The 25,871-nt window shown below is 44.5% G+C and overlaps 1 protein-coding gene across 3 annotated transcripts in view; it reads right to left on the minus strand.

Moving 5' to 3' along the window:
* Positions 1 to 25,871, minus strand: part of jmjd1cb (jumonji domain containing 1Cb) — a 95,047-nt gene that overhangs the window by 17,154 nt on the left and 52,022 nt on the right. The window contains exons 1-6 of one of the 3 annotated variants that reach the window (XM_041066748.1): positions 17,822 to 17,964; positions 11,483 to 11,596; positions 3,613 to 3,718; positions 3,260 to 3,384; positions 2,892 to 3,035; positions 1,738 to 1,779 (exon numbers count right to left, since the gene is read on the minus strand). In XM_041066748.1, coding sequence (XP_040922682.1) covers positions 1,738 to 1,779; positions 2,892 to 3,035; positions 3,260 to 3,384; positions 3,613 to 3,619 — 318 coding nt within the window. In that variant the 5' untranslated portion in view covers positions 3,620 to 3,718; positions 11,483 to 11,596; positions 17,822 to 17,964. Of the gene's footprint in view, positions 1 to 1,737; positions 1,780 to 2,891; positions 3,036 to 3,259; positions 3,385 to 3,612; positions 3,719 to 11,482; positions 11,597 to 17,821; positions 17,965 to 25,871 lie in introns of those variants that run through there. The other 2 variants (XM_041066746.1, XM_041066747.1) reach the window with 2 other exon arrangements.

Below are 25,871 nucleotides of genomic sequence, written 5' to 3' on the forward strand. Positions count from 1 at the left end.
CCCAGTTGTATGTTAATGGCAATGAACAAAATATATTTCTATGTCATGTAGTCCAATACAACACAATGGTGTTCAGTCAGCTAGATATATATATATATCGCATCAGGTATAACAAAATTTCAGTCCTCCAGGAACTGTATGCACGGAAAACTATACTGCAATGTTATCACCCTCTGCAGCAATTCAACTATCCTTTGTAAAATTCTGTAAAATTCAATTTGTAATATTCAATTTTTCTTCAGTCACAAAGCAGGTGAAGAGACAGTATTAGCAGAGTAATATGTGTTTGTTTTTTTTTTACACATTGGATTTGAAACCACATGAGTGAAAGTGTCATTTGACTGAGTGAAAGTGCTGATTTTCAGCTTAAAACCCGAGCCAAATCACTCAGACAAATTTGCATCATTACTTCTGTTATTATTTCATTACTTCTCTGCAGAAGGTAGAGCCATGAGTAAGTAATGCGGGCCTGGTGATGCAGCAACAAGGAGGAACAGGAGCAGTTAGGCCAGGCTCTGAGTCCACATAGGGGACAGTATCTGCAGGGGTTTGTTATGTATGGAACCTCCTCGGCCCCTTGTGCCAAGAGCAGGTCAGCGCGTCCCCGTGCTCCGGACGCTGCTCCGGGACATTGGGTCATTTTCAAACATGCTGAAAATTGCAGGGCGAAGTGTCAAATGGGCCTGTGACTGTGTGTTTGGCTCACACCCAGGTGAATTTACAGTAGCATACAGAATGCTGTGCAAGTACCTCAGCAGAGGAACTGAATATCATGGGCTGTTCCAAAGAAGCTCAGAATATCTGGCACAGTGAGTCCGATCCTAGTTATTAATGAAAGGCTAACGAACGCTACTGGACCTCAGCACTCTCTTTGTGATCCTAACACAAGCTAATCGTGCACTGGGCTGTTGAAGTGGATGGACAGGCTAAATAAGAGCAGCAGACAGGTCACTGTTGGACAGAATTAGGAACGGGATCTGGTTTCGGGATTTGTATCAGCATAAAGATTCTGCATTTGTCATCGACCTGTAAAGCTGCACTTTGCAGATATGGGTTCACATATGTCAGCTGGAAATATGTAAAGGTTAAAGGTTACATGGAGGCTTTGAGAACGTTACGTCGTCTGTTAGGGTGACTGGTGGCCAAATGATAAAAAAAAAGCAGCAATGGAATTAAAACACTGATTCCAGATTGCAGGAGCGTCCGTTCTCTGAGAGAGTTTTCGTTTTTGGTCTCTCTGAATTTAAATTATTTACTTAAATTGGTCCCGTGCTGAAACTTCCTGCCAATTACCTGTGACACTGTGAAGGACAGAGAAATCTGAGACACCTCAGCCTGTTAACGTCCTACACAGCTGATTGATGGTCCATGGATGTGTCAATGTAGACCGGGAGTTTTAAAATATGGCCCCCCAAAATGTCACTGCAGCTCAGTAACGATGTTTCTGAATCACAGCTAAATGTCAGAAACTCAACAGTGAGCTGGGAGGCAGTGTTCAGATTTGGGGCTGTGCCCTGGGCACTCTAAGAAAAGCAGTAAAGTGGATCTTCAGGTGGTGGGATGCTAAAATATTTCAAATAAAATACTACTACTACTAATAAAACAAGAAGCTTTGAGTCTACAGTTTAACAGACTTAAATAGACCTTGTCTCCATTTGTAGTGGATTGTGGAAAACATGGGTATGGAGGGGAGGGGTGTGGGGTGGATGTGAAGTGGATGTGGGGGTTTGGGGGTACCTGAGTGTTGCAAGTGGTCCCGCCGGGTCTCCCTCCTGCCATCTTTAACGTGTTAACCAACAAGAAAAAGAAAATCAAAAAAAAAGAAAAGAAAAAAGAAAAAAAAAAAATAACACAATGAAATTAATATAAAGAAAATGTGGGACAAGGAGAGATTTTGTTAATGAGTGCGGGACCAGAAATGACTGGCTGACTATTCAACGGACCGGTTCACCACTGAGCTCCTTTCATCAACAGGGCGTCTTATCATTTTTCGACCAAACAACGCCAAATTCTAATTAGCGTTCTGCCGACTCATGAAAGGAGCCGACTGGTAACCAGTACAACAGTGTTTGTCTGTGTGTGTGTGTGTGGTGAGTTTTAATGTGAAGCTAAACCAAACTTCTTTTACACTACAGCTATCAGACAGCAGACATGGGACTAACAGCTCTAAGAGAGAATTCAAAGATAACCATAGTTTATTGTCTGATTTTAGGAAACAAAAAGGATCTAAAATGTAGTGGAGCTCTCTTGGTGTGGACCTGTGCAATGGTAAAAGATTTGGGAAGCTATGTGGACCAATGTCTGTGAGACAAAGAGACAAACAGACGATGATGCAGACGATGCTGAGGGTCTAATGAGTGGCTGGTGAACAGAGACGAGCAGCGGTCTTCACGCGAGGACTGGAACGCAGCAACGAAAGGCTCGTGCTGTGGCTGCGTTCGGCTAAAGCAGACAAGAGAGCGGCTCAAGGGTTTCTGACACTTTGATGAATCAAGGGAATAATCTGCTGATTCATCGCTAATGAAAATAATCAATAAGTTGCAGGTGTGTAGATGAAAAATGTGAAACAAACTGGCCCACGTGTTCATGCCGTCTTTGTCCTCCTTTAGCACGAAAAAGGGAACTGTCACCCGTTCACCTGCTTGGCCTTCATACACCATCAATAATCCATTCATTTCATATCATCTGGACAAAATCATGTCCTCAGACAGAGGCCCCAGGCTTGATTTGAAGCTTTGTGAGCTATGTGAGCTCTGCTGACTGTACATGAAGCTACATTTCCAAACTTCTCTTTCTATATGATACACAGCACCGCCAGCTGACGTTAGGAAGAGGTTAACAGCTGTGCACATGTGCGGTTGTGTGTGTTTTTCGTGTGTGCATGTACTCACATGGGCAGTGTTGTTGTTCTGGCTGGATCGTGACCTTCGCCTGGAGGTGATGCCGATGTTTTCTCCTTTCAGCAGGGAGTGGACCACGTCATCCAGAAAGGTCATCTGGACCATGGACGGATCCACGTTCTGAGGCTCTAGCACCTGAACACATATAGGATTTGTTTTACACACACACAAAAAAAAACTAACTACAGAAATCTTACTGCAGGAATGTTATCCAAGGTTTCAGCTCAGTACAGCTACAATAATCACTAGTGGGCAGGAACAACTGGATTCACTGAGGAAGACATTCTGCAATTTACTGTTACACAGGTTACACAACATTTAATAGACGTATGGTGAAAACTGTGTGCGTGTGATCGTACCTGGTCATTCATAACGACCATGTTTCGACTGAAGAGGTCGTGGTGTGTAATGATGCCAGTGAACCACTGGGTGGCTGAATCTTGTCTGTACACACGCACACGGTAGCCATTCAGTGAATAGGGACCTGGAAGCAACAGGACACAGCAGTTTCATCGCAGTGTTGTGCTCTCACTGCAGAAGACGACTGACAACATGATGAAGAAAACGGGCATCAAAAAAAAAAAAAAAAAAAAAAAGCTTTGGAACAAATAACAGTCGCAACTTCTCGCAATGCAACGCAATCCACTGTAGCAGTGACACAACCTACGTGTAACGCTTAACCATTTAAAAAAGGACGTCATTAAAAGCTTACCTTGCATGAAAATTTCCTGCACCTTCTGGTCTTTGAGCCAGCTCTTTACCTCTTCATGGAGCTGAGGGTTGTCTCTCAACACTGGGTTCTGACTGTCCACCTCATCCTGAGAGAGAGAGAGACACACACACAGAGGATGTAAAACACACACTGTTCACACCATTTTTACTCCTTCAGCTGGCAAACAACAAAACACCAAGGACGTGGACAAAGCCCCGTTCTGCTGAGACTCATCTGGTTCAACATCTGTTCTGTTCTCCTTCAGCACTGAAACTGGGATTCACTCATTATTTTCTTTCTGTTTTAAGACGCCTGATTTCTTTTTCTGCCACCTGTTAAGTTTTATTTCCTTTCAACATTATTTATTTAGGGAAGTTTTCCTGAGAGCAGCGCTCTCTTCTGTGGGAACGCAGCCATCACACACACACACACACAGCGATGCACCTTCTCCTCCATCAGAGCCGTTGGGGTGGTTTCAAGGCCTTGCTCAAGAGCACCTCAGCGGTGGTAATGAGGTTGAGGCAAGTGCGGCTCTTTCATTTTTACAAACCAAGATTTATTGTGCAAACGTGGGGACTGAACCGGTGAACTTCTGGTCCAAAGCCTGTAGACCGTCACCCACCTCAAAGGCAACTGTAACTCACACACAATGTGAAACTTTATTATGAGGCATTGTTTAGGAAAATTTCTTGTCTTAACCACTCGAAGCACTATTACACTACATTCACACACATTCACACACCAATGGGCACATCGGAGGCAATCTGGGGTTCAGTATCTTGCCCAAGGACACTTCAACACGCGGACTAGAGGAGCCGCTCTATCTCGACAGTTCAAGTGACATTAAAGGACACGGCCATGCAGAAAGGAAACACGAGTGCAACCTGAATATCTCCTCACAAAGCTGAGCTCACAGAGAAACACGGAGGCTGAGACTCAGCAGGAAGCAGAGCAGACTAAATAAGTCTTTCATTTCACCTCCCCATCTCTCCGTCTCGTTCGCTCTCTCTCTCTCTCTCTCTCCGTCTCTCTGTGCAACTACTGCAGTGTTCTATTTTCCCAGCCTCGTCCAGCTCTAACTTTAAATCAGCGTACACACTAAAAATAGCTTAGCGGAACGCAGTGCTACAGAGGTCAGAGTAGATGCCTCCCATATTTTCTTACTATTTGTTACTTTAGTCATTTCTCTTGGTGCCGTCGTGCCAATCATCCATCAGACAGACAATGACGCTGACTCAGAATGATGAAAGAATGGATGTCATGTCATCTTCTGACCCTAGATTCACCTCAGCTTAAAAAGCTGTCGGTACATGATAAAGAATTTAAGCTATTTAAGCTAACAGCTATAAAACTTTATGAGTGTCTTTGTGTTCACCACTGTTTTAATTCTCTACAGCCTTCTTCATATATCACCGTAGGTCTGGACATTGACCTTTCACACATGCAGCACACAAACAGGAGACTGTCCCTGTGAGACGTGAGATGTTCTCACCTACTGGACATACTCTGTTTGGTTTAAGAGAAGGGTGGCGCCTGGGTAGAGCCTGCAGAGGGCAGGACAGAAACCTCAAAACAACGCTGTGAATTCTCCCGACACTGACCTGGTCCATTTATACATGGGCTCAATCGGGTTAAGTCTGTTCAATGTCCAGTTCAACTGATTTAGGGAGCCATGTGCGTTAAACCATTAAGCTCCAGGGGCAGGCTTACAGCAAGAAGGTTCTGGGCTGGATCCACTTTTTCTGTGTGGAGTTGACATGTTCTCCCCATGCTAGTCCTCGTAGGTGCCTTCCTACCACTATGTCTATGTCTAGAAAAGTTCAGGGTTGCAGTGCATGTGTAAATACACTGTCAACAAACACAGTAACTGGAGGTTCACCCACTAACACTGATATAAACAGAAGTTTTTTTTTTACACAGCCTCATAAAACCCTTACTTTCCTGTGGTAACTATGTTTAGCTTCACACTGGCCCCAAAATAACACACACATGTCTGTGCCTGTGAGTCTATTTCTGCGACCACCACTGCAGTCTACTCTGGCTCACCATAGGCCTGTTGAGACACGATACACGCAGAACAGGTGTTACCACGGCAACACGGGCCACCAGAAATGGCATACGAGCACAGACTCTTGGGTACAGATGTTCACTAGGTGGGATTCAAGCATGTCATCATGTTATAGATAAAACCTTCTATCACAGTATGCAGCGTAGTATTTCATTACACAAAACGAACACTAAATGTTCAACACAACAACAACGCAACACAAAGACATGATCTGATAGGAAACTAGCCTCTGGAGTGAAACCACTCTCTCGTTATTCTAAATGGACTTTAACGTCAGAGGTGATCAACATAAGCTGAAGATAAAGACCGGCCTTCTGACAGTAAAATGGAATTTCTTTTGTGCTTTAAGATCATGATGCTGTTACTTGATGATCCACTAATGAAAATACACTATGGATAACAGCTTTAACTGCTGTCTTCAACCTCCTCCTGGGGTTGATTCTGTGACTGAAGGCTATTTTGTTAAAGCTCCACTGTGGATACAACAAAGGCAGACACACCACAGTGTGACATAAGGACTTCTTGTAATTAGCAACAATACAATAAATAGCAACAACAATAAATACGACACGCGTTCACGTATACAGAGACAAAGAAAAATGGCTTGTTAAAGACCTCGAACACTATTCCTTTCAGCGACAGTGCTTGTTGCCATGGAGACGGTGAGGCTGAAGCAGGAGGTTACAAACTGCAGGAGAGTTTCTGATGCTGTTGGTCTGTTAAATCCAATGGTTATAGTGTTGCTCAGGGTCTGAAATGATGAACATGTGTGGATTGTCCACTCCATTCCAAAGGCTTTTCAAAAATTGAGGTACTGGAAAATTATAAAAACACAATTTTTGATGTCACAGTAAGATGATAAATCAGTTTTAGTTTGATAACTGTTGGTTTATTGGTATACTGTTGGTATGAATCAATGTAAATGTGTTTTTACACCTAATTTCCCAGTCTTGAATTTCAGCTGTCTTCAGTTGGTTAGTTATCTACAGAAAAGTGGGACTGCTGGTTGCTGTTGGAGCCCCCTGGTGAGATACAGTTACAGTCTAAGGCTTTTATTGTAAAAAAAACAAAAAAAAAATCCAACTTTCTAGTAAGCAGCTACCATCTGGGGGCTTTTATTTTGAAAATCTGCCATACCCAGCCTTGGCCCAGTAAATTCTAGCATCCCTGACTCCCTGTCTGTGTGTGTCTGTGTGTGTGTGACTCCTAGCTGAGGCTGCTCACATACTGTATATGCATCTTTACACAAAGAAATAAAAACTTGTTTAAATAATGAAAGCAGCTGAATAGTATTAACAGTTACAAACGTGTAAAACGTTTTTAACATTGAATGTCGTCTGAGTGTGGTTTCTATTTCATACAGCTCCCCCATGTGTGAATCCATCTGGTGTCGAATGGGAGACTCAGAAATCCAAAAACAAAACACAATCCAAATCCCGAATTCAACTGAGCCAATTCCAAAGGTCTAAACTTAAGCAGTCCAACAACAAGGCAGCGTACCTCCTTAAATATCTGCCGTCTAAAGCTTGCTAACATCTGACTACCAGATTACTACTCTAGGAGGCACACTTTACCAATAATGAGCATGTAAAGCAGCCTTCTGCACCTGAACTACACCACCACACTGAAACAAAGCCAACTGAACTGAACCATCACTTACATGTTGCATGTACTGTAGGTTCAGTATCCAGTATGTATTGAATATGAATTATTACTTTATAACTATTATTGGCAACTGCATTTCTGTGTATCTCTGAAACCTATCTTCAGCCACATCGAAATAGTACACACATCTGCTTTAACAACAAAAAAAAAACACACACACACAAATCAGAACACAACCAAGAGTTTCATTTGTCCTTTACACTGATTATGAATTTAATGTTAACAATCCACAGCTGTTACTGCAGATGTTATTTCAACCAGCTAAAACAACTGTTAAAGAGCTGGCAACCACATGGAAGGCAAGCTCCATATATTTCTAGCAACAGTGTGACCTGATACCACAGGTATCTGTGTGAGCGTGTGTTTGGGTGTGTGTGTGAGTGTGTGTGTGAGTGTGTGTGTAAGCACATGAGATGCTGTCACAGTAACATGACACTGGAATGAATGTGGAAGCATGTGACAGCAGGGGAGGAGGGAGCAGGTCCAGGAGAGACAGACCAGAGCGAGACATAAAGACACAGATTCAAAGGACATGGTGTTTCTATCTGCGATTGATCTGAAATCTTACAGTATTCCTAACACTGATCACACGATTTGTGATTTGTGTAATTCACATGCCAGTTCCCATGCCAGTGAAGCCCCTTTCAATGGAAATGAATGGAACTGAGAGAGAGAGAGAGAGAGTACTTTGTAGTCAGAGCACTGCAGGGCAGAAAGCCACGAAGTTCCACCAAGGCAGGACTGTCAACTGAACAGCATTCAAGAAAAGAGAGAGTGTGTGTGTGTGTGTGTGTGTGTGTGTGTATGTGGTTTGGTCAAACTCTTGAGTCAGCACTAACAGTTTTATTCTCCACCTCCTGTCCCTCAGCCTCAACACACACCATAACTTTCTACCATCAGACACTCACACACACACACACACACACACACACAGACAGACTTGAGCAGCAGGCTGGGTTGGCCCACTACACAGTGACTTCATTGTACCGTTTATGCCAAACAGATTGTAGCCCCCTCCCCCTCTCTCTCTCTCTCTCCCCCCTCCCCCTCTCTCCCTCCCTCCTCTTCCTCCCTCCAGTCTTCCTGTCCAACTGGAAAAACAGAGAGGGGCGTGACCATGGCTTCACTGCTCTGAGTGTGTGAGAATGTGTGTGTGTGTGTGCATGTGAGGGGGGGAGAGAGAGAGAGAGTCGGAGTGTTTTTACTGCTCTGTGGGGTTCAAAGGTCTCCAGAAGAATGGGCAGCTCTGTACGACAGGCAGAGGAACGACAGAGGGCTGGAGCTAGAGTGTGTGTGTGTGCATGGAGGGGTGAAAAGACACACACACATACGCTTGTGCGGTTATTTACTAAAAGTCTAACACGTGTGTGTGTGTGTGTGTGTGAGATTAGTATAACTCAGCCATGCAGGCCCATGTGCATGCACATCATCTGAACTCTGTCCATCTAAATGTGGACCACATTAGAAGCCTGGTGTGAACGATTATTGAGAAACTTTCGATATTGTGTATTTGGTAGTCAGTCTCTGGTTGGTGTGTGTTCAAGCTGTCACTCTCTGCAGCTGAGGAGCGACAGAGTGTCTTGCTCTAACACAACACAACACAACACGTTGGGGTGGGATGCAGCCGTCTGCTTTCTAGTGCAGCTGGGTTAGCAAGTTCCTCTGTGTTACATAACGCGCCGTCTACTATAATGTGTTTTGTCACTAGTCCTCTCTGTCCAAAGACAGGACAGAGAGGACATAGATTTTTTTTTTTCAAATGATCAGATTAACTGAAGCTCAGTATAACAGGTCAAACTCTGAGTCAAGCGGTGGCTGCAGCATCACAGTGTGACAGCGTGAAAGGTGCCAAGACACTAAATGGACGGGCTTTTACTCTGAAATACAAGCAGGACATCCTCCTTTATCCAACTCCTAAGTAAAACATATTACACTATCAAGTTACACTGTCTTGACGCCGTCCAGTTTCCCCACATTTAACACATTTCAACACACTCACCCATTTCAACTGTGGATGTGTGTACGCTTTTAAGACTCTAGTTTAGTTCAGTCCCGGTCATGCCAGACTCCATGGGGAGACAAATAAGTCTACAGGCTGTCACTGTCACAGATATCAGCTGTGTGTGTGTGTGTGTGTGTCAGCTTTCTGTGGTAAATAGGACAAGACACTGGGGATAAGGAATTAATGCAGACAGTAGACTATAGGCACAAAGAGCCAAACCTAACACTAACGGTCAAAAGTTGTAGAACACCCCACCTCCTGTTGCTGAAGACTTCCAAACCCCTCTGTCTGTGCAAAGACAGTGATGGATCAAACTGTGTCCCTACATCCTCTGATGCTTTATTAGGACAATACTGTCCTCTGCAGGAAGTAGGACTGTATATTTCTATCAGAATGAAAGACAAGAGACACTGACAAAGGAGACAGAGCTGGTTGGTCAGAGCTTCATCCTACAGCTAAAGATAATGACCCAGAACATTGGAAGAACCGAACCAGACGGTGGAGAACAGCACAGTCTCCAGACTTAAACCACACGGAGTACACTGAGACATTAAACTATACGAATTTCAGTCAAAAATGGAAGTGTTCTAAAGCTTCTGACTGGGTAGTGTCACACGGCAGTGATTTAGGAATGGACAGCCTGTTCCATAAAAAGTTAGCTAAACACACCGCATGCTGTTATTTTGGTATAAAGACGAGAGTTGAACGCTCCCTCTAAGGAAGCATCACCGTCCAATGTGGACAAAGCATGCACCACAACACCATCAACCAGACCAGGAGCGAACCTTTAACCTCTGCAGTACATCTCGATAACTGACTGATACTGGCATTTGCTTTGCACCGCAAGGGGACAGCCACAGAAACGGAGGATTCAAAGCGGGAGTCACCAGAGGACACGGAGAACGGCGGCTCTTAGCGTCTGACTGGCTGCAAACAAAAGGAAAAAAACTAGGAACAGTGTTTTACTCCTGGTATTGGGAACGTGTCTCTGAGCACAAACTGATGAAGGATGGTCAGAGTGTAGAACACAGTCTCCCCGTCTGGTTGACACTGAGTGGAACATGGTGTTCCAGCCAGCACAATACGAGCTGTGTTCGGCCATGGAGCGCTGACACCACACACACACACACACACCCACACACACCCACACACACACTCGTAATTAAATACACAGAGGCACAACAGAAGTTTTACATCCCTGTGAATTACTGCAGTGTGTTGTGAAGATACAGCATCTATAGCTTGTGTCTGTGTATCAGTGGGTTTTAATGTATGTGGATGTGGATGTGGAGCACAGCACCCAAAGCTGGCGGCTCTCTAGGGCCGATGGAACTCCACGGTGGGAACTAATCGTGGGTGACTAATTCTTCGTCAGCAAATGAGATCCAGCTAAAACGTGCACATCTGCCAGAGCAGACGACACAACGGAAACCTTTCATTCACGTCACAACGGCAGGTCGTTTTTTTTTTTCATCACGCTCCTTCCAAAATCAACACTCCTGCTGTGCTTTAATCCACCACCTCTACAATTCAACAGCTTCCTTACTCCATATCTTTGTTCATGTGGATGTTTGCTTGTTGAAGACCTCGCTGATCAAAACACCGCACTACTTTCAAATACCGCAGAAATTTCAGTGTGCAGACAGCCTCTTCTTTTCTATATGTACCTGACCTCTGACCTCTTCCAGGGACCTTAAGTGCCTGGTAATACTCCTCTGAACACGGCCAATGAGCTCGATTTCATTTTTAAAAAGAGGCAAACTGGTGGTGGTAGAATTTACTGAAATGCATATGAATAATTGCTGAATCACTGTGCCTATGACCCTACGGCCAACTCCAGGAAGAGTCCTGGTGGTTCCAAACTTCCTCCACTTCACACATAGAGCTCCTTGCTCTTCATGTCTTATGAATTGTGGGACCTTATATACACAGGGGTGTCCAATCAGCTCAAAGTTAGCACATATGAGCTCCACCTAACAGGATGCACCTGAGCCACAGCAGAGCAGAACTCTGAAAACATGTTTTCAAAGGGTCTGAATTCTTCCTGAAGCCACTGTATCTGGTCACACAGGCCCATAAAGCTACTTCACAAGTCCTGAGTAACCACTGGGTGCATTTCTGAGCGTGATGATTACCTGGTACGGCTGGTAGGTCGAATGGTCCGACAGGAAGTCCAGCTGTTGGTCTAACAAGAATTCCACCGCTGTTACCGAAGACAACAGGCTCTTGCCCACCACTGGCTTAAACGCCTGCACACACAGAAGAAGAAGAAGAAGAAGACATGGTCAGAAAACAAAAAAAACATCTGCACTGTAACATAAAAAGAATGAACTTATTTTAAGCACAATCACAATCAAAACATCCCTTCAGAATCAATTCAGGGTATGTGTTTTGTAGAATCCATCAGTTCTATAATAAATATGTAGTAAACAACGCATGTATAATTTATTTTGGAGCTGCAGTTCTCTGTGAAAAAAAACAAAAAACAAATGTCAGACAACTGAGGCAGAAGAAATGAAGGAATAGAGATGAATGAAAGAGCAACATAAAAGTTTAGAGGGAGAAAACTGCAGCAGAGAAATGATGAAGAGCGAGAGAGAGATGGAGGAGAAAGAGAGACAGAGCCGGGGATAGAAGGAGAGCTCCAGAGTGGTGAATAAATTAATGAGCAGAGGAAGTCTGACAGTTCAAAGGCAGCACACTCCACTTTGATGTTGCTTCTTTTACCCATACACACACACACACACATGCACACGCACACACACACCAATGATGTCTGTCACCCCGCACATACAACACAGACGCCAGGCTGCACTGGTTTCCCTGCTTCCTCTTTGGATCTGTGTGTGTTCACGTGACTGTAATGCACTCACACCATTTGCATTGCGTTCATGGTTTCTCTGCAACCACATCACTTCTCATTTCCTATTTTAATGCATGATGTCAGTCAATCAGTCCGAAAACGATGAACAGAGTGTGTGTGCGTGCGTGCGTGTGTGTGTGTGTGGCGAGGGTCGGCGCTGCCATGATTTATGGTTACATCACAAGGTCAGTCTAATAGAGAGATGAGACATTAGAGGTGAGGAACATGACCGCCATGACCACCCCCTCCTCCCCCCATCCTCCCTCCCTGACAGACGCGCAAACACACACCCAAAGGAGGCAGGAGGGACATTGTGTGTGCAAGCTAAACATGACAGTGTCTGTGTGTCTATGTCTGCAGCTCTATTTCCGTCTGTCTATACATATCACAGGCCACGCTGCTGTTATTATTATGATTATTATTTTCAAAATGATTGCTATTTATTTTTTGTGTCCAGCTTTGACAGTGGACTGAGTCTTGACCTGTGTCCCGTTCTGGAGACTCCCCGGGGACGCCACACTGACAGTGAAAGTGTGTTAACATACACACTTCTAACTAAAGAGACAAGCATATTAAACCAGAAATGCCAGTTGGACGGTCAAATAGATTCAGACAACCTCCCCTCACTTCCCCGCCCCCACATCCTTCCACTGTGTCCTCCATGAGAGACTGTCTCAGTCTGTCCCCCGTATTGGATTGGTGGAATCAGTTTGTGCCAACAACAAAATAAGTGCAGCCGTGATCAGTTTCCACCTGTGGATGGATCTTTTGAGTGTCCACTGCACATGCTGCTCTTATAACCTGCATCTGTTACAGATGCATGATGGGAAATACTAATGAGACTTACAGACCGGATGCAGGGCAGAGACAGTTGTCATAGAATTGTAGGTGTTAAAATTTCCACTTCCTTCAAACTATACATATATATATATATGTGTGTGTGTGTGTGTGTGTGTGTGTGTGTATAGAAAAGATCATGTGACACAACTGAAAGTTCACCAGCTGCTTCAGACTAATGGGCCCTGTGATGAGACTGTATCAACTGCTCTTTCCATGGGTAAAAAAAAAAAAAATAAAGCTTCCACACTAAATTATACACGTGTTGCTTCTGTTGTCAGTAAGGAAAACAAAGAAAAAGTTGTCAGGATGAACGATTTCCAGTAATGATTCATGTCCTGACTCACTTTAACATCGAGTCATAGCTTTGATTCTTAGTCATCTGATTTCCTTTAGACAAAAAAGGCTTTTTGTGTTTGCTATTAAACTTATAAAGAATAAATTAAACAAAATCAAGGCCAAATTTACTCTAATTGACTTTAACTGTTTGATGAAGCAGACCTCCACTGCTGAACCTGGACCGGATTCATCTGGACTCGCTGAAAGGCCAAGTACGGGGTGAAAACATGAGACTTTCGCTGAGCTGGATTTAAGACGTTTGATTTTGAACATGAAAAAAAAAAAACTTCGCAGCTTCAAACACAGAGCACGGCTGCTCTGATTCCCCTCTCTCTCTCTCTCTCTCTCAGGCTGAAAGGAAATAACAGTTCCTTCATCTCCTCTAAAATGACTTGTCTACACACATACACACACACACACACCCACCACACTCAACCACAATTAGGTCACATCTGCCACAGTGTGCCAGGAAAAAGCACTCTGTCACTGTGTATTTCCAGACAGGCTGCAGGAGAGTGGATGAACAGATGAGAGACACGTTCACTTACTGTCAGTACACAACACGCACTAAAGCCCGTGGATCCACATAGGAAGAAACGCGCACTAATGTCTCTATAAAGAGAAGCAAAGATGTAATGACAAAGCATATTTATGGCCGCACAAACACACACATACACATACACAAACACACACACACGCTCTCTGGCTGCATTAACATCTGAAGAGGACAGACGTGAGAAAAAGAAGCAGATCAGTCTCCATGAAAACATGTGTGTGTGTGTGTGTGTGTGTGTGTGTGTGTGTGTGTGTGTTGAATAATTGATAAGGAGAAGTGCTGCAGAATGTAAAGGAAATGAAGAAGGGATGATGGAGTTCATGCATCACTAAGTGACCTAGAGAGGCTAACACACACACACACACACACACACTAAAGCTTTGTCATCCAGGAGGCCATTATCTGATGAAGGTCAGACACAGAGAATGAGAGTGTCACGAACAGACAGAGTGTGAGAGTTATATTTGTAAATTGGTTTAGATGTGCATCCTGTGTACATCTCCGTCAGTCTGACTAACATTCAGGATGTTGTAACCAGAGAATGTCTGGTATTTCTGCTTGATTGCTGACTTAGGTTATAGTATAAAAACTCCTTCTAACATGTCTTCTTCTAACAAACATGTCCTAATGTGGATGTGTGCTGTCAGAGGCCTCTGTGATCCACATCCTCATTGAACAGCCTGGCAGAGATAATCCCTTCTAAAGTTTCTGAGTGAGCCTTCGCCCCCTTCTAACCAAACATCACACATCTTTGGACTACTGTCCAAAGTACTGTCCAAAAAATGTGGCTGTTGCCAGCAGGATCTACCACGTCAGGCTCACTTCATGTCCTGTCCAACAGGCCTGGACCTGGTAATGTTTCAAATTTTGTGTATGGAGATTGTCATGTGAAATTGTAACAGTGAGATTCAAGCGGTGGGGTGGGTGTAGGGCACAGATATGTACAGAGCATTGTCACATTTGGCCACTTAAGCCACATGTGTTATGTGTTGTTGCTTTGTAAATTATTTTTCGGTAGTGATATCTCTCCACGGTTTGAGGGACAGTGGGTGTCTCTGTGGTCTCAACACCACAGTTTCTAATAATAATAATAATAATATGACAACATCCTGACTTCTAGAGATGAATTGTCCCTGAATGTCACTTCTCAAATAAACAACGCGTACACACTGACTTCATTTAATTGATTTTATACTAATGGAAATGTTTTATCACCGATGCCTGTCAGCATCTGACTTGTATTCAGCCCACGTGGAGAGCAGTGCTGCAGTGGAGCTGACCCGTCCACACTAATCACTCTATTTGCCCGATGTCTTACCGTTAGACATGTGCTTTTTAAGCTAATGAATGTTTAAATCTGTTTATTAAGTCAACTGTCTTATTGTTTGGACTTATGTTTAGGACAGGACATCAATTCAAAAGTTCACTGAGAATGATATAAAAACTAGTTTTACAGAATTCTAGCATAAACAGCACAAAAAAAAACATGTTAGAGGATTTGCAGGATGTGTGGCAGTGCCGCACTGATGAGCCATGTTCTCTAAATAGGTCACAGTACAACAGCTTCTTTTCTACACACACACACACACACGCCCACAGACACACACAGACACACAGACACAGACACAGACACACACACACACACACACACACACACACACACACACACACATAAGGACAGGTTGTGTTCTCATCTGCTTATTGCTTTGATGGTAAATGACCGGAGTTGTCAAAATACAGCTGCTCACGCACGCACGCACACACACACAGCAGCGTTCCCATCACTTCAGCTGGACATTAAATTGACTTCCATTCATTTCCTGGAGACTTAGCCTAACCATAACCATAATCACTACTTGCTAAACCCTAACCCTCAGCCTAACTTCACCTTAACCTTAAACCAAGTCTTCATCCTAAACTTTAACATTTGGGAAACTTTTCTTTTTGTCCCTAAAAGGACGATGAGTCCCCACAATGTGACTGCGTCACTATGTTTATGTCCCCACAGAATCTGACAGCAAAAGTCCCCCGTCATATCCAGTCAGATAGCAGCAGCTCATACGGTCCAGCTGTATAAGGGATGAAAGACACGAACAGAAGCAGGTGGCTGAGTGCTTTTCCTCTGCGACACTCAGCCACCCAAACAGCTACTGCAGGTGGCAGCTCGAGCACCGGGTGACGACCTATATCCCACGGTCCTACGTAAGATGCAGGCAGAAACAAACGAGGAAGACTTTTCATTTTGAAAATCACCCACCAGTGAAAGAGGCTTCTAAAATGTCGGAATTATGTTAGAAATCCAAGCAGCAGAATCACTCAGCTGTTCATGAGGTTCATCGGTCAGAATAACAGGTGTTTGGAACCATGAGATAACACACACACACACACACACACACACACACACACACACACACACAGAGCTTCCACAACTGCCACTGCATCACCTCCTACACATTTGAATTATTTCATGCGAGGGGGAACAGTCACGAGAATCGTGACATCTGCCAAAGACAAAAAGTGCGTTGATGCAGAGGAAGTGAGGTCATGAACTGAGCGTAAGTGACAGAGTAGTAAAAGTGGTAACAGAGGAAACATATTAGAAGCCACAGCTGGGGCAGAAGATGCAAATGTGAGCCATTTCATTTGCCTGTTTTCCTTCTATGTGACTTCATGTGTGTCTCTTTCACTTGTCTATGGCCTGTATGTATGTACACACACATATTAAAAACATAGCCTCAATCTGCAAAATGAATCCTGCTGCACTTATTTGTTAAATGGCAATCTGGACACGTTTCCATCTAAATGTGGAATGAATATGTTTTCAAAAACACAGCAAAATAAAACACAACTCGTCATCAATGTGTGTTTCCATGAACTGCTTTTATATTAATAAATTATAATGTTACATACTTATTTTGTAAGTTGTGTCATCTTGTTGAGGATATGGCCCTCAGGCCTCCAAATGCTCATTAAAGAGTTATTCCAACAATTCAGAATGGCCCGTCCATACAGCTCCAGGACAGGAGACAGAGACTGTGGTTTTTTAGCTGCCAATGAGTCAAGCTCCAATTCTACACATCCCATAATAAAACTCAATGGTGTCTCACTGCCCTCTCTGTATACCCCCACATCTTTCCAAGCACCATGCCCACAGTTGGTGGCCAGACTTTCCATTAGAAAGCCTCTAGCCAAATCCCAGATAACCCTGATGACATTCTCAGGGTTTGTTTTCTCAGACTTGACAAAGCTGCTCTGGACCCAGACTGAGCAGTACACCCTCAGTCACTACACGACCAGCCGGGTAGTGTAAATAAAAACTATGAGGGAGACCGAAATTAGCCGTCGCTATCCCATATGATTATGAATCAGACACACACGCCATGTGCCGAGCCACATGATTTGAATAAACTCAGGAAAGAAGACAGAGGTAACTTCTGCTCATCATAACACAAAGTCAAGTGCTTGAGATTCCAGAGCAGAGTCTGAGACACTGATGTGGTGAAGAAGAATGTGTATCACAAAAAAAAACCCCGTCGCAAGAATCCAAACAGGAACAGATTAGGACTTTTTTTTTTTTTGTAGTAGGTATGTAGTAAGGTGGTATAGAAAATGCAGCTACCTTACAGCATCTTCAGAGAGCTTACAGGCTTGACACACTGCTGCTACACAAACACACAGACTCACACAGATACACCCTACATGTCGACTGCGAGGACAGAACAGATCAGGATGACCGTACGTTCTATTCTGGGAAATATCCACAGTACCACAGGCGGTTTGTCGCTTCAGTCTCACGGACTCTGGTTTGATGGACAAATGAGAAACAGGGAGGGGGAAAAAAAAAAAAAAAAGACAGAGGATATAAAACTGTAACATTACCTTGCTCGTCCGACTCCAAACAACGTCAAGGAGCAACGGCTCCGAAGAAAAACACTTGACAAAACTAGCTTTGATCCAACAAGCAGAGAGGAGAGAGACGGGAAGAAGGAAAAGAAAGGATGACGAGGGTACAAAAGCGAGAGAGAGAGAGCAAGAGACAGAGAGAGAGAGAGTGTGTGGTTTCCTCTTGTGGTAAGAAAAGACAGATGGCCAAGAGGCAGAGAAAGCAGAGCAGAGGACGAGCTACACAGCCGACATTTTAACTGCTGCTGACGCTAGGAGGGACAGAGAGGAGAGAGGGAGGGAGGGACAGAGGCAGAGGCAGGGCCGGCCGACACACACTTCCCCTCTCTCTCTCTCTCTCTCTCTCTCTGTGTGTGTGTGTGTGACGCAGGCTTGTTTTTTCTTACTCACTACAGCCGTCTGACTTGCTCTCTCTCTTTCACTTTCTCACCCTGCCTCTCGCGCTATATAGCGCTGTCTCCCTCCCTACTCCTCCCCCTCTCTGATCTGTTCAATTCAGCTTTATTGCGTCATTTCCTTACAAACACATACACACAAATCTCTGTATTAAGACACAGCAGTAAAGGAAAGACTGAGGTATGTTTCAACAGGGTGTGGGTAACGTGTTAACACTTTCTAATAGGCCGCCATCGGTCCAACCATCTGCACTGACCTCCACCTTATGAAGGACGCCTCTGCTCGAAACAAACAGGGTGGGGACAACAGATGCTACTGAATGATCAGACTGCACAATCACACACAGACACACACATAGTTATTGGCCTAGTTCTCAAATGTATGATTTATGAATTGCTTTTCAGCACCAATCGATCGTGAAAATGCTAAAGCAGACCTGAATACCACCACCCATAGTTTCCACTCAGACCATCATTTCTGTATTTATCTATTTCATCCTGTCCAGTAATGTTCATCATCTGCACAGAATGACAGGGACAGGTAAAGCTCACCGTGTGAAACTGATTCATTACATTGATCTAATACGTTTATGCAATTGTGTTATTACAGTCATGGACAACATGGATCCAATTACTCTGTGTAATGTGCATGAGGCTGCTTTGGAGTGATGAACTCATGGAGAATTACCATCGACTGTGCGGTTCCCCTCAGGTCTGTGGGGCCTTTTAGCCTCTATTATGTTTATATGTTTACATCTTCACTGTTTGTTCAGTCTTCAGAGCACTCATCAGCCCGGTATCCAGCAGCAGCAGGCAGCTGTTTTCAGGGGAAAGGCTCTGATAAACCCACCGTACGCTAACTGCCCGGCAGCAAACAGCAGCGTTCGGTGCACAAAGGCTTGCGCGGGCAGGCGTTAGCGACTATAATGCAAGGAACACAATGGCTAGCAGATGTGCAGGAACACACCTCTCATATACTATCACGTTAGCTCTGGAAATATACACTCACGGGCTGAATATAAACACTAACAGTGTATGAACATGGGAATACACTGAGCTCACATGCACAGAGAAGGACCAGGTACAGGAGATGTGGGTGGAAAGCATGAACAGAAGAATGGCCTTTCATCAAATGCAAAGAACCCACCACTAACCCTGCTGAGACATCATATAGTTACATTCTGACCCGGGTTTCATGTCAGTTTATCACAGTGTGACAGATAGACGTACGTCTGTGTGCTTTAAACACATATAGAGCATTCGCCAATCCTTGATGTGTGCTGCTACTATGGCTCCACGTGTTGCAACATTAGCTGAGAGGAGGGATTATTATTTATCAGGCCAGTTAAGCCTACAGTGTTCTGCTGTAATCCAACCTATGAAGCTGACAGGAGTGATGCTGAGCTCTCTAGAATGGACATACCTAGCTGTGTACAGTCAGTGATGGGCTGAGTGAAGGTATGGAGTTTCTCAATTAAAACATTTAAACATTGTATTCCAACAGCGCTGTCAGACACAGGGACAGTTATACATTTGCCTTAACGCGCAGGATTCTTTACCAAACAATAAAGAACAAATAAAGGGGAAGACAAGTATTTAAAGACTGCACCGGATTTGGATTTAAATAGACCTGACTGCCCTGTTGCTGAACTCTGACACAGACAACACACACATTCCTAACAGTCACCTTTGACCTCCTCAGCTGACCACAAACCAGCTCTGATTAATCTGGCCACCCGCTCGGGCAGATTTACGCTCTGCTACTGTAACAGCACACACACAGAAAACACACAGAGACGCACGTACGGGTGCTGCGCGGTAATATTCTGCAGTCCATCTGCCACATGGATGGATTAAAGCTGCGTTCACACACATTCCACACACAGCCTGCTGTAAACCCTGAATCACAAATAATAATTTAGAATAAAGTGGATGAAATGGTACACTCTCCATCTACTCTCTAACAATCTTATTTTCTGAACTGGCATAAAAAAAAAAATGGAGGCCTTAAAGAAGCCTGAGCTAAACTGAGTGAATTCAAAGTTCGACTCAAATGCTTTCTTGTTGTGCTGCTACTGTTTGTCAGTCTGTGCAGGGATAAATGGGTTTTGTTTTTTTTTTGCTGCAGCTCTTGCTGCCATAAAGGTAAGCTATAATTACACATGCACACACCGATCCACGGGAGGCAGGAGATTACACTAGCCCAGCTCCATCTGCTCAGGGGGGGGAAGAGGGAGAGACAGAGGAAGAGAGAGAGAGAGAGAGAGAGAGAGAGAGAGAGAGAGAGAGAGGGAAGGGCGGGGGTTGGCATTTTTATTGACCCAATTTCCACCCACACGGTCGACTTGTTTCCTCTCTGGCTGGCTGACAAGCCTATGAGCAAGGCACAGGCCCCCAGACTGTTGCGGTTGGGTATGCGGCGTGGCGGCGTGTGATGAGGCAGGCTGTGTTATGGTGGACGCAGCTGAGAGAAACAGCTTTCAAAAGGAGAGCATGATGAGACTCACTCTCTCTGTCTCTCTGCTTCCTTTGTTCTCCTGTCATCATACACAGAGCCCGTACAGTTACCAGATAACAAGATGCCTGCTGATATCTATTTGGGAGTGTGTGTTAGCCTGTCTTGTGTGTGTGTGTGTGCGTGCGTGCATGCTTGTATTTCATTTTACAAAGTGGGCCATTGTTGCTAGGTAACATAGCAGGACTTGAGCAGTCTGCAGCCAGGAAAGAGAAAATTTATAGATATTACATTCTGGCTCTTTCCTTCTCCTCTCTCCGTCACTTCCTTACACCTTGCCACACCTTAACCACACGCACCTGTGCAGACACTTGATGCCGTATAAACAGAACCACAGAGTGTTTGCTGCTGCATGTGTGATTCAGAGCCATTAGTGTCTCCAAAGTCTGATGAATGCCGGCGACAAAACCTGGGGGTGTGGGGTTATCAGACCTCTGTAGGCCCACTCCTCACCTCTCCTCACCCGGCTCCAGGCTACATTAGCAGCTACTAACATAAATGGACTGCACTTCCTCTCAGTCACCCATTCACTCTCACACACACACACATTCACGCACCAATGGCGATGGAGCTGCCATGTAAGCCCCTGGCTTTCACAATAGGAGCAATTTCAAGTTCAATGTCTTGCCCAAGGACACTTAGACATGTGGACACGAGGATCCAGGGATCCAACTGCCTACCTACAGATTAGTGGACGAGCTGCTCATCCTACAGCCTGCCCCCACAACACGCAAGACACACTCCAATCTCTGACTCAACTGTCAGTGGTCGAGTTGCATCGGGGATGATGTAGTAACTGTGTTCGAATGAGACAGAAGAGTATGTGGAGTAGCAAAAAGATATGTGTTCGAGCACCGTGAGTCCATCGACAGGACGGGGTACTCTCCTAAGACTTGAAGACAGATGGGCAGACAGACTGAGTGACTAATAAAAGGCTCAGGGAAATCCTGCAAAGTAAAGTCTGTCAGTTTTCATCCATCTAGCTCACGTTGGGTGGAAGATCTGAGAGATGTGGGCTGACTTTGCAGGGCTTTCCCATGATGGTATGATTATAACAGCAGTGTCACCTTTTGGAAGTAGAATGAAGGTGTGATGGAAGAATGATGGCGCAGCACAGCTGTTCTTTTCTTTAAGAGAAACCCTGGGAACTGGATTCTGACGTAGCTGTGTTTGCAGAATAAACTAAAATGCTGGTCAGTTACAGCCACACTGCACACCTTACGAGACAATGCCTACAATGTATATACATACAGTTAGCCACTGTAGTAGAGATGACTTCAACAATATGTACTCAAACTGCATCAGATCCTTCACATCAGAGATTTAAAGCGATGGCCGTTACCCTTTCTCTATGCCATTCTCCCCTCTCACTCTCCCCATCCTCCCGACCCCTCTCTGTCACTTTAACCAGACGGACCAATAGGATGACAGTCTCCGCAGCACATGTGATGTGAGAGAATCGAGAGGCGAGGGATGATGACACTTCACGCACACTGACACACACCGTGTTTATACGTGTTAGTCTCTGAGGCAGCGGAGAAAAGAGGACAGATCCTGCGACTAAAAAAAAGCGTCTCCTCAGCTTCAGCTCTCTCATACACAGTGACAAACACACAGCTTGCCACTGACCCAAATACCACTGAAGAATACAATGTCACCCTCTGAAGAAAGCGGCAGGTTTTAATAGAAGCCAGACCTCTCCTGGGAAAAGCATAGGTCCGTCACAACTTCCATCCACGTTCAAGGCACTGATAAAATACTGGTCCAATCATGTAGTCTGATTCATCTCGACTACCAACAAGACAAGGTCAAAACCAGCCTCTTTCAGCCCTTTATCAGTTTACTCGTCTCCTCCTCTCTGTGCTCACATATACGGTCATTAAATACAGCTCAATTCACAACAAAGCTGCTCTCGCTGACTTGTTTCTCTGCTTCTGTTGTCAGACAATGGAACAGCTATGAAACAGAGACTGAAACACTTTGCGTATCTAATTTTGGACACCAGTGTATGCACCGCTGCCATCCTCAGTGAATCCTGTCTACGTGTGTGCTCAGTGTACCGTACATTCATCAGTTACTGTTAGAAAACCAACCAAAACTGACATGAATCACTCGGTTTCTTAGGAATCTCTGTGGGAATACGAGCAAAAAAAAAAAACACACAACACAAAAAACAACAACTAATAAACAGAGACAAACTCTACACGCTTATGAATCACAAATCAGCCCAACTGGTAGGTCTAGATTTTTTTTGGTGGTGGGGGGGGGGGGGATATTTATAGCATCTCTTCGGGGATGCTTGCATGAAATCCTCTGTGCTGGCAGCGGCTACAGATTTAAAAAAAAAAAAAAAAAAAAAAACCTCCTTGGGAATTCAATTCTAGAAATAAATAAACACACACACACTAACACGCTCTAACCTTCAGTCCTTGAAATAAACAAGATCTGTGATCTCTCTCTCTCTCTCTCTGTCTGAAATTAGGATAGAGGAGAGCTCTGCCAGATAACATTGGTGTGTAGCAGCACACGGGCACTGAGCCAGAACACAGCATGAAAGTGTGTGTGTGCCTGTGTGTGTGTGTGTCAGCTAAAAAGAGAGTGTCCTATTAGTTTTAATGTTGGCTCTGCACCATTTGCCTTTGCTGTAGAGGTGGCAGACGGACACATTATCGTGCAGCCCTGTCAGTTCAGCATCCTGTCTCCATTTACAGCAGGGACAGACCTCCTCATTCTGACCTGCAGGGTGTCCACTGGGCAATAGATAGGGTTCGAAATTATATTAAGAACCCGGATCATCTCATTGGTACTGGAAGAAAACCAGGGAGTGAAGTGAGCGGATCATTGTCCACCACAGGAGAAAATGACACCGGGGCTAAACTTATCTAAGTTACTCTTACTTAAGGTAACAACATCTATGCCTGTTACTGTCAGCGCAAAAACAAGCTTACAAGTAAAACGCCAATATGAGTATAAGCACTGCCTCACGTGACCTCACGTGACCTCACATGCTCTCATGGGGAAGCAGATGTAAACGAAACTGGGGCACGCTGGTGCAACAACTTGCTGTCATGTTCGCAAAACTGTACAGCGAGGAAACACAAAAGCAGAAGTCTGAACGAGTGCTGATGTGAAAATGGTTGGAAAGTTGTCAACATAGTTTTAATATATGTCAACACACAGCCTTCTAGCTAATGTTAGCCTCGAGGGCTAGAATGTTTACTTGGCAACACTATCAGCTGCTCTGGGACTAATGTTAGCTTGTAACACACGTCGAAGTACTGATGTAATCATAATCATAATCATAATCATGCAGAATTCCATCTGTCCATTATCTATACCACTTACAGATAATGGACGGGGGGGCTGGGGTACACCCTGAACAGGTTTCCAGTCTGTAGCAGGGTTGACATGATGAATGAACCCAATCTGCCGGTGGATTCAAACCTAGAACCTTCTTGCTGTGAGGAGACAGTCCCCCATCTTCATCCCAGGACAGAACAGGAATAAATTCTTTTTAAAGCCAAAGTATTTTTCCTGGCCATGTGAACGTACTGAGATGTGATTTGACAACTTTGGAGCATTGACAGAAACTGACAGCAGAACATCTGCATTAGAAGCTGATGATGTTTTATTAAACGCCCTGCATCCTTTCCTCCGTTTCCTGCGATGGTGCGATGCAGCATGGCGTGTCGCTCTCTGTCTCATCCCTTTGTTCACTTTCACACCGCGTGTCTCTCTGCCCTTGGGTGTCGTCTGGTCAGTGGAATTCACTTTGTGTCTTTGATGCTCTGAGCGTCTAATGAGTTCACACAGTACTCGATGCTCCCTGGGAGACCGGGAGATGATGTAATATGTGGGTTTGAGAGGCAACCACACACACACACACACAGCAAAGGTTAGAGTGAACACGGGGGCTGAGGGAACAATAGACAGATGTACAGAACAGCAGGGCTTAGACTCTTTAAAACCATCTCCATCTCCCTCCCTCTCTCTCTCTCTCTGAGTCACTCTCTCACCCTCTGTTCACCAGTCTGCGTTTTCCCTCTCTCTCTCTCTCTCTCTCACTCTCTGTTCTGCCAGTCTTTCTCTCTGCTGGAGTTCTCTCTGGTGTCAGATGACATCTGATCCAACGTCGGGACTTGGAGGGTGGGGGGGGGGGGGATTGGCAGAGCTGAGCAAATTCAAATCTGTCTCAGGAGTCAACACCTGGTACAGGCCGCCAGTGATTTCATAAACAACTGTGTTTTCTGGGCCTACTGAGGAGAAACAAGACAGTGTTGATGTGGCAAAGGGAATTAAACTTCCATTTGAATTACAAAATAAAACCCCGCATCCCAACGAGCGAGCGCAAATACTACAGTTCTGATCTGTTAAAGATGGCCCATGTTACAAACGCCAAGAAGAAGTCATGCAACAGTGTTGCTTCATTATTTTCCTCTGCTGTTGTGTAATGCTGGCTTAAGTAACGGAGTCACGTCAGTGTGGGAAAGGAGAGAGAGCGAGGTCCCTGCTGATCAGTGTAAAATAAAGCTTTTTGTGTCAATGCGGGGAAGCCTGGAGACGCCATTTCTGAGCAGGAGTACAAACACAACAGTCGGGCAAATAACTAGATAAAAGCAGCCACTGTCGTCTTTATTAGCTCCGCTAATGGGACCAGCCTGTGCAGACCGATGCTGACTGTCAGGTGGGACTAATGGGCCCAGATTTCAGCACAGGGTGTGGGGGTGGGTGTGTGTGTGTGTGTGTAGTACTCACACATCGGATCAGCTGAATGAACAAAGAGCTTCTAACCCGTGCCTACCTATCTACAGCAGTCAAGTTTATTAATAGAGCCCATTTAAAAACAAGCAGAGGTGACCAATGTGCTGTAACAAATGATAATAAAAAAGGGCAATAATAAAGACAACAATGAAAAGATAAAACCCAAGGAAATACAGAGTGGGATGCAGTGGTCACAGAGGAGAGAGGAAGAAGAAAACAGTGGCTGAGGGAGCACATGTGCACACACACACGTGTAATTTCAATCTTGTCATGGTATACATACATACAGATGCTGATGTTAGGAAGAAAAGCAGCAACCTGCTGTTTTACCTGATGACAGAGACTTGAAATCATG

This window comes from Toxotes jaculatrix, chromosome 21 (assembly GCF_017976425.1).
Source record: "Toxotes jaculatrix isolate fToxJac2 chromosome 21, fToxJac2.pri, whole genome shotgun sequence".
Classification (NCBI taxonomy): domain Eukaryota; kingdom Metazoa; phylum Chordata; class Actinopteri; family Toxotidae; genus Toxotes; species Toxotes jaculatrix.